Source organism: Bradysia coprophila (genome assembly GCF_014529535.1).
Source record: "Bradysia coprophila strain Holo2 chromosome X unlocalized genomic scaffold, BU_Bcop_v1 contig_12, whole genome shotgun sequence".
Taxonomy (NCBI): domain Eukaryota; kingdom Metazoa; phylum Arthropoda; class Insecta; order Diptera; family Sciaridae; genus Bradysia; species Bradysia coprophila.
The window spans coordinates 2294812-2309423 of record NW_023503293.1 but is presented as its reverse complement, the minus strand read 5'-3'; the positions used below and the strand labels follow the sequence as shown (position 1 = coordinate 2309423).

The window sequence follows — 14612 nt, the reverse complement described above, 5'->3', positions numbered from 1 at the left end:
TCAGCCCTAAATGAGCCCTAAACGATAGACTATAATTTTAGTCAGACGCTTTTTAAATATCGTTGAAAGAGCTAATATGACATGTTTGTGTTTAGAGAAAGCTGAATATCATTGGCGGGATAGCAGCCCTAAACTCAGTATTGGCTTCAATTGTCAGTCCTAAACTAGCCCCAAACGTTAATATATACTTTCAACTAGGAACACTATGAATAACATCCAAAACTGCCAATATGACATGTTTTTTCGAGAAAAAATTGAATAACTATGGTATTTGAGCAGCCCTAAACTCGGGACCGGTTTCAATCGTCAGCCCTAAACTAGTCCCAAATCATAGATTGAGTGGAAAGTCAAAAACCTATTCAGTTTATGACAAAACACTTAAGTGACATGCTTGAAAACTTCAAAACGGTATAACTCACGTAAATCGACAGCCCTAAACTCGGTACCGGTTTTATTCGTCAGCCCTAAACGAGCCCTTTAAAATGAGCCATAACTCGACACAACCCTAAATGGTGGCGGTGCCAGCGACATGTTCCTAGCGAGTGCCTAACCAAAATTCAAAAAAAAAAAATCAAGATTTTGTTTCGTTAAACGAAGTTTTCGTACAAACCACAACAACTCCCAAATTAGAAAACATGTGAATTTCACTTTTCTCTCCCGACATTTAAAAAAATCGTGTACGTACAATTCATCTGAATAGATTCCATATTGCGGTTTGGGTTTTCTATAAGCTTAGTTTATTCATATATATATATATATATATATAGATAGATTTAACACTCGTCTGCAGACACATTTTGAAAACATTTGATAAAATTGATTCACTATAGTGTTCTATAAGCACAGCTTATAACACCTTATAATTAGGGTACTCAACAAACCAACTTCATTCGTAGAATTCACAAGTTTCTAAAACTATCCTTAATATACATTACTACCATAGATAGTCATATTTCTCCAAAAAAAAATTTATTTACTAAATTTTCCATTAAATTTCAGATTTAAAAAAAAAAATATTTTGCAACCGTCGAGATTTTTACGGTTAAAATTATCCAAAGATTTTCAGTTCATTGTGGCCTGTTCATCCTTCATACCGTTCGAATTTGTTTTCGTCAAAATTAGCCACGACGATAGTTATAAGCTAAGTATACAATCAGCCGTGAAATGAAATTTTCACAGAAATTGTATGGGTTATCTGCCAATATTTCACTGCTAGCGAAAAAAGTGACGAGAGTCCGTACATTTTCTGTCAAAATTGTACTTCACGGCTGAGCTATAGTTTAATAAAATATTTTTCGAATGATCATTCCACTCATATATTGTCCGCTCATTACATGCATTTGCTTCTTAGTACTTGTGAAAGTGAGTGCGAATTCAATTTTACCTTATTAATGTGTTACCACGACTACATTTAAAAACATATTCTGCAGGATTTTCTAATTCAGTTTTAAATGTTATATTGTCTAGTGAAGTGTATGAAAAGTTCTACAATAAAGTTGGCTGTTAGAAAATGAAATGAAAAAAATTGGGATTATTCGATAAAGCTGGAGACAGACGAGCAATAGATCTTCATCAATTTGCAAGTGGCGACATCTCTTCATTTTCGGTTCACCATAGAACTGATGTTTTTTTCATAATTTTTCCAGTGGTGCCATCCACATTTTTCATAAATGGATACCGTTCAGTATAAAACAAATGACACAACCGATTGTTGAAACAACAAAACCATTTTCAGCGTAAAAGGAAGTTTTAATACCGTCAGTTCTTGAAAGAAATTGGAAAGTAATAAAAATTCAAAATTAGTTTGGGGATTCGGTGGGGATTGTGTAAAACTTCAATTATGTTTTGAATTTCTCCAAAATTTACGCTTTTCAAGGGTTAAACAAATGTCTAATTTGAAAATAATGAAGGGTCATATCCATCGATCGATGAATTTGAATGAACGCGTTCTCTTAAAGTTTAATTGAAAATCCCACAACTAATATGGAATACATTCTATCTGGCTTTACACGAGGCCACACTACTTACAATATTGGTTTTGTTTTTCTTTTAATATTGAATATCTACTGTTCTTCAACTAGCCATTAAGTTTGAAGATTTTGAAAAATAAACGTTAAAGTGAAGAACGCTTCACGAATGATTGTTTCAATTTTGCCTCCGAGAAAAGAAAACATTTATACCAGCCCATTCACCTTTAATCGTACGTTTCGCTTGTGTTTTTCATTTCCAACATATTGGAAGAAGGTTTACATTCAAAAGAGAACCATCTAATTTCAAGCAAACACTAGAAATGGCTAAAGTGTTGCTATTTATGTTGTCCTGACTGTAATAATAGTCTAGAACAACGGGCTAACGCGACGTAACATACATCCAACTCTATTTATAGAACTCTTTTGATACGTATTAATGCAGCAACGAATATAATAAAATGTATCTATGAAACAAAACACAAGGATAATGATGCAACACCGAAAATTAAAGTCAAAATAAAAAGAAAAGCTCCTTGGATCTAATAAAATCAAGTTTAAACAAAAAAAATACATACAAGGCATTTCCGTGTTTAACACATTGAATAGATCATTTCCAAGAACGTGTTCGAAACGTCACTCGCCAAACTGTACATAACCTCAAGAAACATATTTTCGATGACCGACCGTTCAATATTCATAGAAATACAGGGAGATAATACGTCGTAAGCACTTCACGAGATAGAATGCACTACCTCGGCAATGCGAGCAACTCAGAATCCCCCTGTAGAAACATCAATAATTTATGCCACCGTTCACCTAGAAAGGCAGATTGAGGTTATGTATGTCATTGTAACAGCTGACGGTTAGATGCGTTATTTGAAAATGGTCTACACAGTTTTTGTTTTTATTTGGAACCTACTTTGATGCTTCTCCATGTTTCCTCCAGTTTCACTAATTATATTGTCCACTGATTGTCCACTTTGAAAACCAGTCAGGTTGTATGGATAATATACATTGTGACGATGATGTGGATAGTGCATACTAACCGGAGCAATAAGTGGCATTTCGATTTGTACCATATTTTCGTCGAAAAGATGTTGATGATGGTATGTGTCGGCAACGCTCATCGATTGTACTGTGAAATCCATATAAATAAAAGAAAACAAAGTGCATCGAGTAAATTAAAAATGAAATCAAATGTGTATAAGTATTTTTTGTAAAATGATTTGATATATACGACGGGTGTCTCTGGTATATTTTGAATTCGAAAAAGAAATAATCAATTGGCTTGTAATAATATAGTTCCTTTACTACAACAAACTTGTTTTTAATTCACTGTAAACGAATGATTTTCTAAAAACGGTTCAGTGGCGGAAATGTAGATATGCATATACGATATACATCAGTTTCCATCACGTTCTTAAGTGGCCCGTCAAGTCCATACATTTTCTGCATAAAACTTAAGACGGTTAAAACTGAAATCTCCAGCAACACTTTGACAACTTAGCAAAATGCACGGGTGGGTTGGTACCTAAAGCTTAAAAAGCAAGACATTCCGACCTGTGTTTCAATCTGAGAGAAAATTAAATACGTTTTTCGACGTTTTGCATTAATATGAAGTTCAAAAGTACCATTTCTCATCAACACTATACCAATTTGCTAACGAACAAGTCTAGCAAATCAAAGTTGAAAAAAACTCAAGTCGCATGTGTATCCATAGCTTATGAAGGTTTGATAAAACTTTCATATGTCCACCTGCGTATGTACCAACTCCTTGCTAAAGCTCAACTGTAATAGGTTTTTCGGCTGCTAGCAATTTCGCGCCGCGTCACTCACTAATTATTGTGAAAATGACACATTTTGTATAAGGAAAATGTCACTTTGTGGGTTATCGTGAATGGCACGGCGCGAAATTCCTCAACACCGGTTTTTCGTATAATTCTATTACATTTTCGTCATAAAATTACAAATGTCAGCGCTCTATTTTTCTTGTGAACCAACTTCACAGCTAAAAAATAGAGTGCACAGAATGAAGTACTGGAATAGTTATTTATACAATCGAGTGATAAATGCTTTTTTAGGCACTAGATGTGTAATACACATTGTGTATACAACGTTTTTCGCAATAAAGGCAACGGAAAGTCCTACTTTTCTACACTTGTTGCGAACACAATTGTTTTGACTCTCAAATTCATATTAAGGTCTCTGGAAGGGATTAACTTGGATATATTTTTGAGCCGTCTGTTTACCGACGGTTTAAATAGGGTAGACTATCTGTTACGAACGGGAATCAATCGAGCAACATTATTTTCTTTAAACGATCCCTTTTATCTATTGATCGTTGCAATATGTGAATTCATAGCAAAAGTCATTTACTAATTACGTTGACCTTACCGGAATTTAACAGAATTTAATTGAAAGTCGTACGGAGCAGACGAGCAAATCGAATCATATAGAATAAAATTTGTTAGATTCCGTCTCATCCTAAAAAATTACAATTAATTCTCAATTCGTTCTTGTTGTGTTAAATAGCCTAGTTTATGCGTGGTCAATTTATTTGTATAAGCCCATTGTGGTCATAGGATAATTTACACGAAGAGATTGCACAACGATAATATAGTTTTCATGTGTCGGGGCCGAGGGAGTTTTGAGATTTGTCTCTGGTTTTCGACCCCTTACATGAAATTTTTTTTGAGTATCGGTTTCGGACGATTGTTTTTAGGCACTTTCGTATGTATATCTCACGAAATTGCCTAAACCGAATCGTCCGAAACAGATACACAAATAACTATTACGACAGGTGTTCGCGAAACACTATTTGTTAATGGCATCCACGTTTACATCTAGGGAAATTATTGTAATTTCTTTCTGTTTTTTCAATGTTTTAGAATTTTAAAGTTCTCAGTTAATTTGAGAACAATAAACGAGTAAATATACAAACGGATCGTTTTACTTTCTGGTCAGCAGTGCTGTAAGAAGTTTAGTTATAAACGCCTGGTCGTAACACTATCTATGTACCTAGATCATGTCGAGGAAGGATTGAAAGTCCATCGATAATTTTACAGTGCTGCAATATCGTGACGTCGTCGCTTATTTCCGGCAAACTAAAAGAGCCTTTTCAGGGAATTTGATTCCAGAATTCGTCTCCAGCTCGGGCTAGAGACTTTAAAAAAAATCCCTTTACCATACGTTGGGAGAATTACTATTTTTCCCACTGATGAATAGTTCCATATACCCACCTAGTAGGACTGTTACTCAAATCTCGTATGAGGGATGTAATGTAATGAAACAATTGATGCTATTCAGTTATACATTTGGTATTCAACAACAACTCTTCAGAAATTCAATTAATTGATTGTTTGCAATAATTTGCATAATGACGACTTTATTAACAGTCCATAATAGGTCTTTTAAAACATACCTCATACATGTACGGAATCGTATGCAATATCAGAATGACCTTATAAGCTTAAACTAGACTGCATATTTAACACATATTTTCCGACAAAGAAAATGCAGTCATACTGTTTTACTTGCTTAAACGAAAACAGCAGCTTTCGAATAACATTTTATGGTATGTGCGGTAGTTGCACGACTGGGTGGAAGACCATTTTGTAGAATAATAACGTTCAAGAAGTTTACATAAGTACCATTATATGATACAAACACAGTGCCATATATATGCAACAAATCGTGAATATTGTATAGAATATTATACCGAATCGAAATATTCACTTATATTCAAACATCGAAATGAAATAGCTTAATTTGTTGTTGGTATTAGGTTCAACGTTTTGTAGACGGTGATTGCTTCAGCTTTACTTATGTATATATGCAAGATAAGAAACAATAATCATAATGACAATTTATTATATTCCATATGCATGGTTTTGGTGTGCTCGTATTGTGTATATGCACGGGTTTAGGGGGAAATGGACAAATTAATTCTATTGATTTGATTGTTATTGACAACAGGTGAACACCAATTGGTGGGGGAAGATAAACATTCAGACTTATTCTATTGTTCTAATCTATCATAATGGGTTTCTTAATCTAAATCTCTAAATAAAACAATTTTGAATTGGAAGTGAATTATATGTATTTGTATTTTGAATATAAGTACAATAAATAGTAAATCTCTCTCGGCAAAGCCGCATAAACCGGAGTGAATCAAGTGAAAGGCAATATGTATATGAAATATATAATATTGTAAGCGTTATTACCTTGATACACTAACTTACATAGACACGAAGAGGTGGAGAAAATATCTTCCTCAATATCTTCGCTGAATAAACTGACTGGTGAACGGAATAGAATAATGTGTACAATGTGCATAACGTGACAGTGTTTTATTATTGCACTCAACCGATTACTTTATCGGTGTGAAATTAAATTCAGGACATGGTTCAGCCATCATGGTCCATGATTCATGGATGCAATGAATGAAGAAAAAACAAAATCCGTAATAATTTCACGGCACTATGGCTCCAGCCGAATGCAACTGAGTTATTTTATTGAACAGTCATGAACTATTGATTTTGTTTGTGATCGAAACGAAATATTTGGGTGTAATGTTCCTTGTGAATCATACAAAAATAACGCCGCACATCAGTTTATACATTAGAGAGTTTGCACTTATACGTCGTAGTTGTAGACGTTTTCAATTTGCAACAAAAAATAAATAAAACATCGAAAACGTCCTAAATTGGTAGATTTTGAAAATTGATTCATAACTTATGAGGTCAAGGCTGTTTGAAACGTCAGACATCACGAAAGCTGTCAGAAATGTCGAATTTCAACGAATGAATTTACTTGGGCGCGTACAGCAATTGTTTTCCGTTAAGTGGCAACTGTCAAACATCACTATTTATCTCTTCTCTATCCATGTCTGCGATATGGGTAGCTTTGTTAATTCGCTAGTGAATGGTGACAAATGATTGTTGCACGTGCTCTTGCAATTACGCAACGCACTTCAAGCAAAAGTGGTACTCTAAATAGGGTACTGAAACTTGACAGTGAAATTACATTGTAAAAAGCGAGGGGATAAAATTTCAACCAATCAAAAGACAAGTCGAACACAGTGACTTTGCTACATGGTACGTTGACGTAGCAATGCACTTGATACAAATATACACCGTGTAGCTTGTGGTTCGATTCTTGACTGGGAACATAGTTGAATTTTAAAACTCTTAAATACGTCAAAAATGTTCCAAATTAAAAAAAAACCCATTGTAACTTATGCGGGAGAATTTATGGGGAAACTAGTAAGTATCGGACTATTTTCTAAAAATTTTATTAATTTTTCTAATATTGTCACGATAAGAATAACACATGCAAACAAAATCAAATTAATTCCATTAGTTTACAACAGAAATGTTTAATCCAAATCCCTTAGTTTGCTCCATCATTTTGGACCACTTAAATGACCACCTCGAAATTTGATAAATATTTCTATGAAGATATGAAGAAATGAAGATATAGAAAGATAGATTAAAGTCTTCTTTGGAAACTGGGCATTTGAGGTTGCTACGAGAAATGGAGAATAGACTGTTAACGGATAGCGTAGATCAGTTAAATTTAACTGGCCTTGATGACAATGTCAAATATGAATGAATATGATCAATATTCAAGTTCGAATCTTCGAAGATTGAACTTTGTATGAATACCTTCTCTCATTTTGACAGTGCCCTCAAGGCCAGTTACGTTTAACTAAGCCGAAATATCTCTTCGATAACACTCTATATGAATCAATCCATCACCTGTCCTGTGACCAGTGCCACTTCAAACCAAAATAGCTCAAAGTCTATTGAACTTTTCTTATTATTATTATTATTACTATGGATTATTCTGAATTTGGTTCACTAACAGATGTGGAATGGTTCCATACACCGCATCGCGATGTTTTTGTGCCCTGGAAAGCTTTCGAAAGGTTTGAGTTTTTTTTTTGTTAATTCAAGAAGTCTTACATCGATTTCAAGCTATTTTAAAACGGAATTTCGTTCATCACGGTACAGGTGATAGAATTCGCCATAATTCTATTTCGAACAAAAAAAAAATCAAACCAACCAACGTCAAAGTGTCCCTTGGTCTGAATTAATGTCCATGAAATGCAAATATATTGTTTAGTAAAATACAATTTTCACCTATCACACATTTGACTTTTTATTACGTTTGCGATGAATTCCTTTGGGCTGTAAGAATAACGGTATGCAACTCACACTCGGAATTATATTACATTTATTAATGACAACATCCTTTTCCTTATCACCACACATCACATGTGAAACATGTGTGGAAAAAAAAAAAACAAGATTTAAAAGAGTGAGAGTGTGGTGAAAAAAAGGGAAACACAGAACAAAAAGGAAATAGATTTTCTTTTCAAAACTTTTATGGCTTAGTTACGATAGCATTGTTAAATATATTTATCTGTACGGCATTTTACAAACATAACATATTATCTGGATGATTCCTTCATTCAAAAGATAGGTTTTATGTACAAAAATCGTATTACATGCAAAATGTTTTTTTAAGAGGCAATTGTGCAATGTGCTATCTACAAAAATAAAGTTAAGAAAAAAAAAACGGTAAAGAGAGAAAAATAAAATAAAAATAAAATGGTAATCTTAAAATAAGATCATCATTCTCACCAATTTCCATAATGTTGTGATATGGTTTCCTCCGCGTTGAGGGAAACTTTTTATCATTTTGTTCTCGGGTGCTAATATGGTGATGATGTTGCATAATGTCATAACCAGAATTAGAACTACGGTGCGGGTGCATTATAATATTCATAGTATCGTGCTTATTATTAGAAGTGGTGCTGGTGCCCATATTATTTAGATGATTTTTGGGATCAGTGAGTAATGATAGTGGGTGATGGTCATTAGCATTCGGATGTTTGGTGGGATGGCGAGATGCTTGCGTGAACGGGATCGGTTTGGGAGGGAAACGTTTTACATTATTTGGTGGGTTCTTACTACGATTAGAAATTGTGAGTATTTCGTTTGCAATTTTTTTTAGGATTTTTGGATTGTATAACTGAACGAAGGAAGATGGTGATGATTGAATATTTGATGTGTCCAAAACATCGTGTACAGAGAGTGGTAAGACATCTGAAAAACGTAAAAAATAATTTGAACATAGTGCATTAAGACACCAATTACATGATTATAAAATGACCCGTTAGTGAACCATTGATAATTTCGATGCAGCAATTCAATTTTTTTTTTTATATTCATTTTACCCTGTAACAAAGATGCAAAGTCAATTTTACTTAAATACGTTTACATTATGGACAAATAAAATGTGATTGTCAAACAGATCGATCAAATAAACAATTTGCGTCACAAAACACGTCCATCGACCCAATTATGTTTCAATATATTTCGTATTGGCTAAAGAGGAGATACTCAAACTTTAATTCGAAAAGTTGCCATGTTTTTGTTTTAATATTCTTACTGATATACCCCGCGAGTTTGACATAAAATGCTTTTGTTTTCCGTCCTTTTCCAATTGTTTTGAAAGCTACGCAATTTTGATGATTGAAATGAATCAATCGACCAAATTGCATAGCTTTCGCAAGTTTGACATTTCAAAACAATTGGAAAAGGCCCGAAATCAACAGTTTGGTCGATTGATTAATTTCAATCATCAAAATTGCGTAGCTATTCGAAACAGGATTGGTAGTTTACCGAATTTACTGAAATTTATAAAAGATTACCGAAATTTGCTAAAGCTTACCGAAGACTTAGCAAATTCAGTAAATTTTTGGTAGAGCTCAGCAACTGTCGGTTGATTTTAGTAAATTTTCGGTTAAATTCAGTAATTTTTGGTAAATTTCAGTTAATTCGATACATTAATTTACCAATCATAGGTACCAATCCTTCCGTGTCGTCTTCCTTTGTTTCGCATAGGTGTTTAAACTCTCTGAATGTATTTGTTTCTTTAATGCTTGCTTTCCTCTTACCAAAAAAGTACTCCAAATGAGAGACAAAATTGAGAGAGCCGTTAGAGAGTGAACTGTTAAATAAACAAAGAAAAAATTGAAAAAATTCAATTTTTTCTCTCACACGGAGTACTTTTTTGGTAAGAGGAAACTAGACATTAGTTCTCTCAATATAGTGTTAACCGTGTTAATGAAGAAATATTTCGGCTCAGTTAAACGCCTTGATGGCAATGTCAAAATGAGAGAAAAACACAAAAGTCAAGTGTCAAGTCAAATACTATAATCTGTTCGACTCAAACTCTTTCCTGTAGGGCAAAAGAAGCTGTTTGATTGTACTGATTATTCTCTATCGCTTTTTGCACTTGCCTTATACAAAACCTTACATTTTGATTTATTTTCATTCATAGATTTTCGACATGACCAGTTAAGTTTAACTGATCTTCGCTCTCCGTTACGAGGCTCTATTATTGAAATATAACATTTAACACACAGTATGTGGAAATTGTTAAGAGTGTACCTCCCACTTGTGCCTGTACAGTCTGTAAAACCTAAAAACCAATTACAAATACAAAGTATACTAATTTTAATAGAAGTAAATGGTTAATGGAAGTGCACAGGTTTTGCAATAAAACTTCCATACAAATTTGTAAAAAAAACATATTTTGCTTGCAGTATAATTGAGTTCTAAATCAATTTATTCACTACGGAAGACGGTAGAATTAACCAAATTTCGTAAATCACCGAAACTTACAACATTTCGTATGAACTTTGGAAACGTGCATGTTTACCCTGCAAAACTCGAATTCGAGCTCACATTTATATATATATACCAATTATCTTTCACTGACTAATTCAAACACGAATTTCCGTAATTTACATTGACGAATTTTCCACACGGACCTACCACGTCTAGCACATGTAACAATACATTATAAGGTTTATTATAAATTTTTTTTGAATATTGAATTCTAATATTTTCCTTTCTCTATGCAAATGTTGAATAAATTTAACTACAAAAAAAATCATTTTCCCATAGGTAACAAGATGGTTTACATGGTTGTAATAGCAAAAAAATTTTTATACCTTTCAAAATCGTAAAAATAAATTATTTGGTTATATCTCATGAGCGTTAGAAAAAAAGCGACATAACAATACCCGTAAACAGTACACCAAGTACTATATATATACATATACACCCCACATTACATCGGAGAGAAGAAAAAAAAAGATATCGAGGAAGAAAGAACCCACACCCGGAAACTGCAACATCCAAGAACACAATATGTTTCATTCGAGTCAATATAAAAAGACAGCACACAAAAAAAAGAATCTCTTGGAATGCTATATTTGCGATTTAACACAAAACCAAGAACACACAGTTTTAACCTAAAGAAACGAAGAAAGGAGAACGGAAAAAAAGAAACCAGAATAAGCGGGGAATTCTTCAATTGAGGTGGATTTCTTTGAATTACTTATTTATTTTAAAGTGAGTCTGAGTAATTAGATAAGATTAAAATTTTCTACTCCAGTGAAAAGGTAGATTTTCTATTAGGGGTGATTTATGGTAAATTGGGTAAAATAAAATGAAATAGGTTTTTCCATTTTCCATTCTGCTGTGCCATTATTTATTTGGATTTTGTTCTGTTGAAACCAATCCGACTAGATTAGGTGTTTCAATTTTGAAACTGGACTAATTTCTGCTCAGCTAAATCGTATTTAAGGCACAGGTTTTGGTAATGTATTCGGCGTGAATGTCCAATACAAATTTAAATGCGGAAATTATTTTTCTTTATGTTTTTAAACAAAGAGACTATGAACTGAACGGCCAATGAACATCATTTTTCATACGTGACTACTATCTTTTGAAAACGGAATGTACGATGAATTCGTCAGACCAAAGCACCTAGCAGGGTAATAGAGGTTTTTACACGTCAAATAGAGTAGTTTTTTGATACCAATAATAACATTACCAGCAGCCTTAATGGTAATTTTGCAATGACATTATGAAAAAAGGTGTGGAAATATTCACATACTTCGATTAAAGTACTACTTTATTTTTTTTCTATTACCCTGCTAGGTGCTTTGGTCAGACAAATTTTAAATTATTGCAACAAGGCTTTCCCGATATCATTAAGTTGTAATGTCGGTCGATTCGTCGTTCAATTCTAGGAAACAAATATGTTTTTTCCGATATTCGATTTACTACGGGTGTGGTGTGTCTAAAAGTAAGGCGTTGTCGAAAGACTTTGTGGGAATGTTGAACAATTGCAAGGCTGTAAACTTTGGGGAGGTCACGCAGATGACATACCACAGTTGACGATAAAATGGCAGATTTCATAGAAAAATTCACCTTCTCTGATGATTCTTGTCGCCGTGATGATGTGGTGATTTTTTTATATGTAGAATCATCAGAAGTGGTGTGTTCCCGCGTATCTAATAAAATGGCGATCTGAGTGGAGATGAGCGGGCTGACCTAGTTTTTGTTCTAGTTCGGACCTAGTTAAAATTGACTGATTATAGATCTATGAGAGCCTTTTTATGAGGAACATGCGTGAATTACAGACAAGTATTTGCTTCGACTGCTTTTCAGCTGTTTCGTTTAAATACAAATAAAACTGATTAAACGTCTTTATTCTTTATACGGATGTACCATTACCACCGGCGTGCGTGATACTACTTCACCCACATAAACAAATATAAGTTCCTCTGTTTGTATGAGTGCAGTAGAAAAACAGCTGAAGCAAATTTGTGTTTAAATTTCAATGACGTCAACTCTAAGTCCTCGAATTATTGAATTTTTGGGATTGTTGGTCACCGCCTATAACATTATAATTGATGTGCGTGCCAGATTTTTTATATTTTAAAATTTGAAGGCAGGTTTGATGTAATTTTCGGACAGTTCAGACTACACTCAGAATCGATTATTTGTCTGGAAACTTAGATTTGTCTCTGTTGGTAAAAATTGGTACTGAAATCTACAACATCGACGTGTACAAAAGCTTTCATTTTTGTAGAGCCGATACAAGAAACGTAATTATGTATGTTGCAAGGAATTACAATTAACAAAATTTGAATACACTGTGTAGCACATACTATAAACCCTATGTCAGACATAATTAAAATCAAAAAACTTTGCAAAAGTGGCTGCAAACAAACTTTCAGAAAACATGAAATGAAGCGTTTTGGTTTTGTAATTCTGCATTTTGTTGCTGTAATCTTTATGTACACATGACCAAATTATGTGACCACTTTGCATAATGGTGCTCGACGCCTCTTTCCTATAACTTTGATAAAATGAGGGAGTACCTCTATCAAATCTGCAATGAAATAATGTAGGTTAGTGCGCGAGCTATGGATTGTTTAAGCAATGGATTTTGTCACGTGTTTATGAGAGGTTTCGAAGCCTTTTGAAAGTTATTGTATTTTAAAATGAAAACTAGGGCGTAAAATGCTTGAAATTTTTTTTTGGCAAAAATATAAACGTTCTGTTTCGATAACAAACTATTCTGCAATGGAGGCTATGATGAAAAAGTATTTCGAATGATGATCATTCCAAAAGACCCAAATAATCACAATTTTCCATTTATTAAAAAAGTAGTCGGACATTGTAAGAATGTGATACATCACGTGACCACACAAATGTTTTTCGTTTCATCAAAATCGAGAGAAACTTCATCGTTTCTAATGGCTTTTCTTTTCTCCAAAGAAATCAAACATTGGAAAGAAATAAAAAAAACTTTATTCTTGTCCAAACACCATCTATTACTCTCCGTGCTAAACTGTTATATATTTAACAGGGTGATGAACTATAATGGTCAATGTAATTTATTTTATTGATCGAGTGTATCTCCATTGGTTTCATTTCACCTTACTTTATGAAACTTGAGCTACAGTGCTACACATATAGCAGATAATTGACTTGTACCGAAAATGGAAATTGGAAAATTATCGAGTACGAACACAGTTGCACAATGAGGAGATGTTTTCCATTGTAAAGAACGAAACGCACTACATTCCGGTTTACGCTATTACAGGAGAGAACAGTTTTCATTGTTATTTTGAAAAAGGCGACCAAAACGAAGTGACTGTGAATCGGCCTTAACTGTCATCAGTTTTTTATTTATTGTATACTCTCTCTATCTCTTTCTATTTCATTTTTAATGTTACACTTTCTGTATGAGATATCTAAAGCTGGTATCGCAATCCCTCTATTTGAAAAACAGTTCATCCGTTTACATGTCAGTTATACCCACTTCACCGTTTTAAATCTCCGCTTTAACAATGCGCACGCGCAAAGAGAAAACAAAAGCCTCTGAATAAAAATTAATGATTGAGAGTCAACTGTCAACTAAACCAACGCACTCCAAGAACAGTAAAACGAAAAAAATTATTAACTGTCCTCTTATTTTGAAAGAAACCTCCGCAACGCAGCGGCTTATACCAACGTAAAAAACTGAATTCATATGACAAGTCTCTTGGAGATATTGTAAAAATGCTCATCAACATGCAAGCCGAATTCAAAAATAACATCGAAACGCTTTCAAAACGATTGGAAAAAGTGGAACTGGAACTCACAAAAGCTGAAGAATGAAGAATCATGGGAATCAATCACTGGACTGATAAACCCTCACACGTCTTACTGACTTCTACCCTATAACAGTCAGTACATCTCATCAGTAGTAATAAATTAACGGAAG

The 14612-nt window shown here is 33.7% G+C and overlaps 1 protein-coding gene across 2 annotated transcripts in view; it reads right to left on the bottom strand.

Moving 5' to 3' along the window:
- The window catches only part of LOC119067582, a 134242-nt gene that overhangs the window by 26934 nt on the left and 92696 nt on the right, over window positions 1–14612 (bottom strand). For both annotated transcript variants that reach the window (XM_037170677.1, XM_037170678.1), the window contains exon 7: window positions 2890–3105. In XM_037170677.1, coding sequence (XP_037026572.1) covers window positions 2890–3105 — 216 coding nt within the window. The remainder of the gene's footprint in view (window positions 1–2889; window positions 3106–14612) is intronic.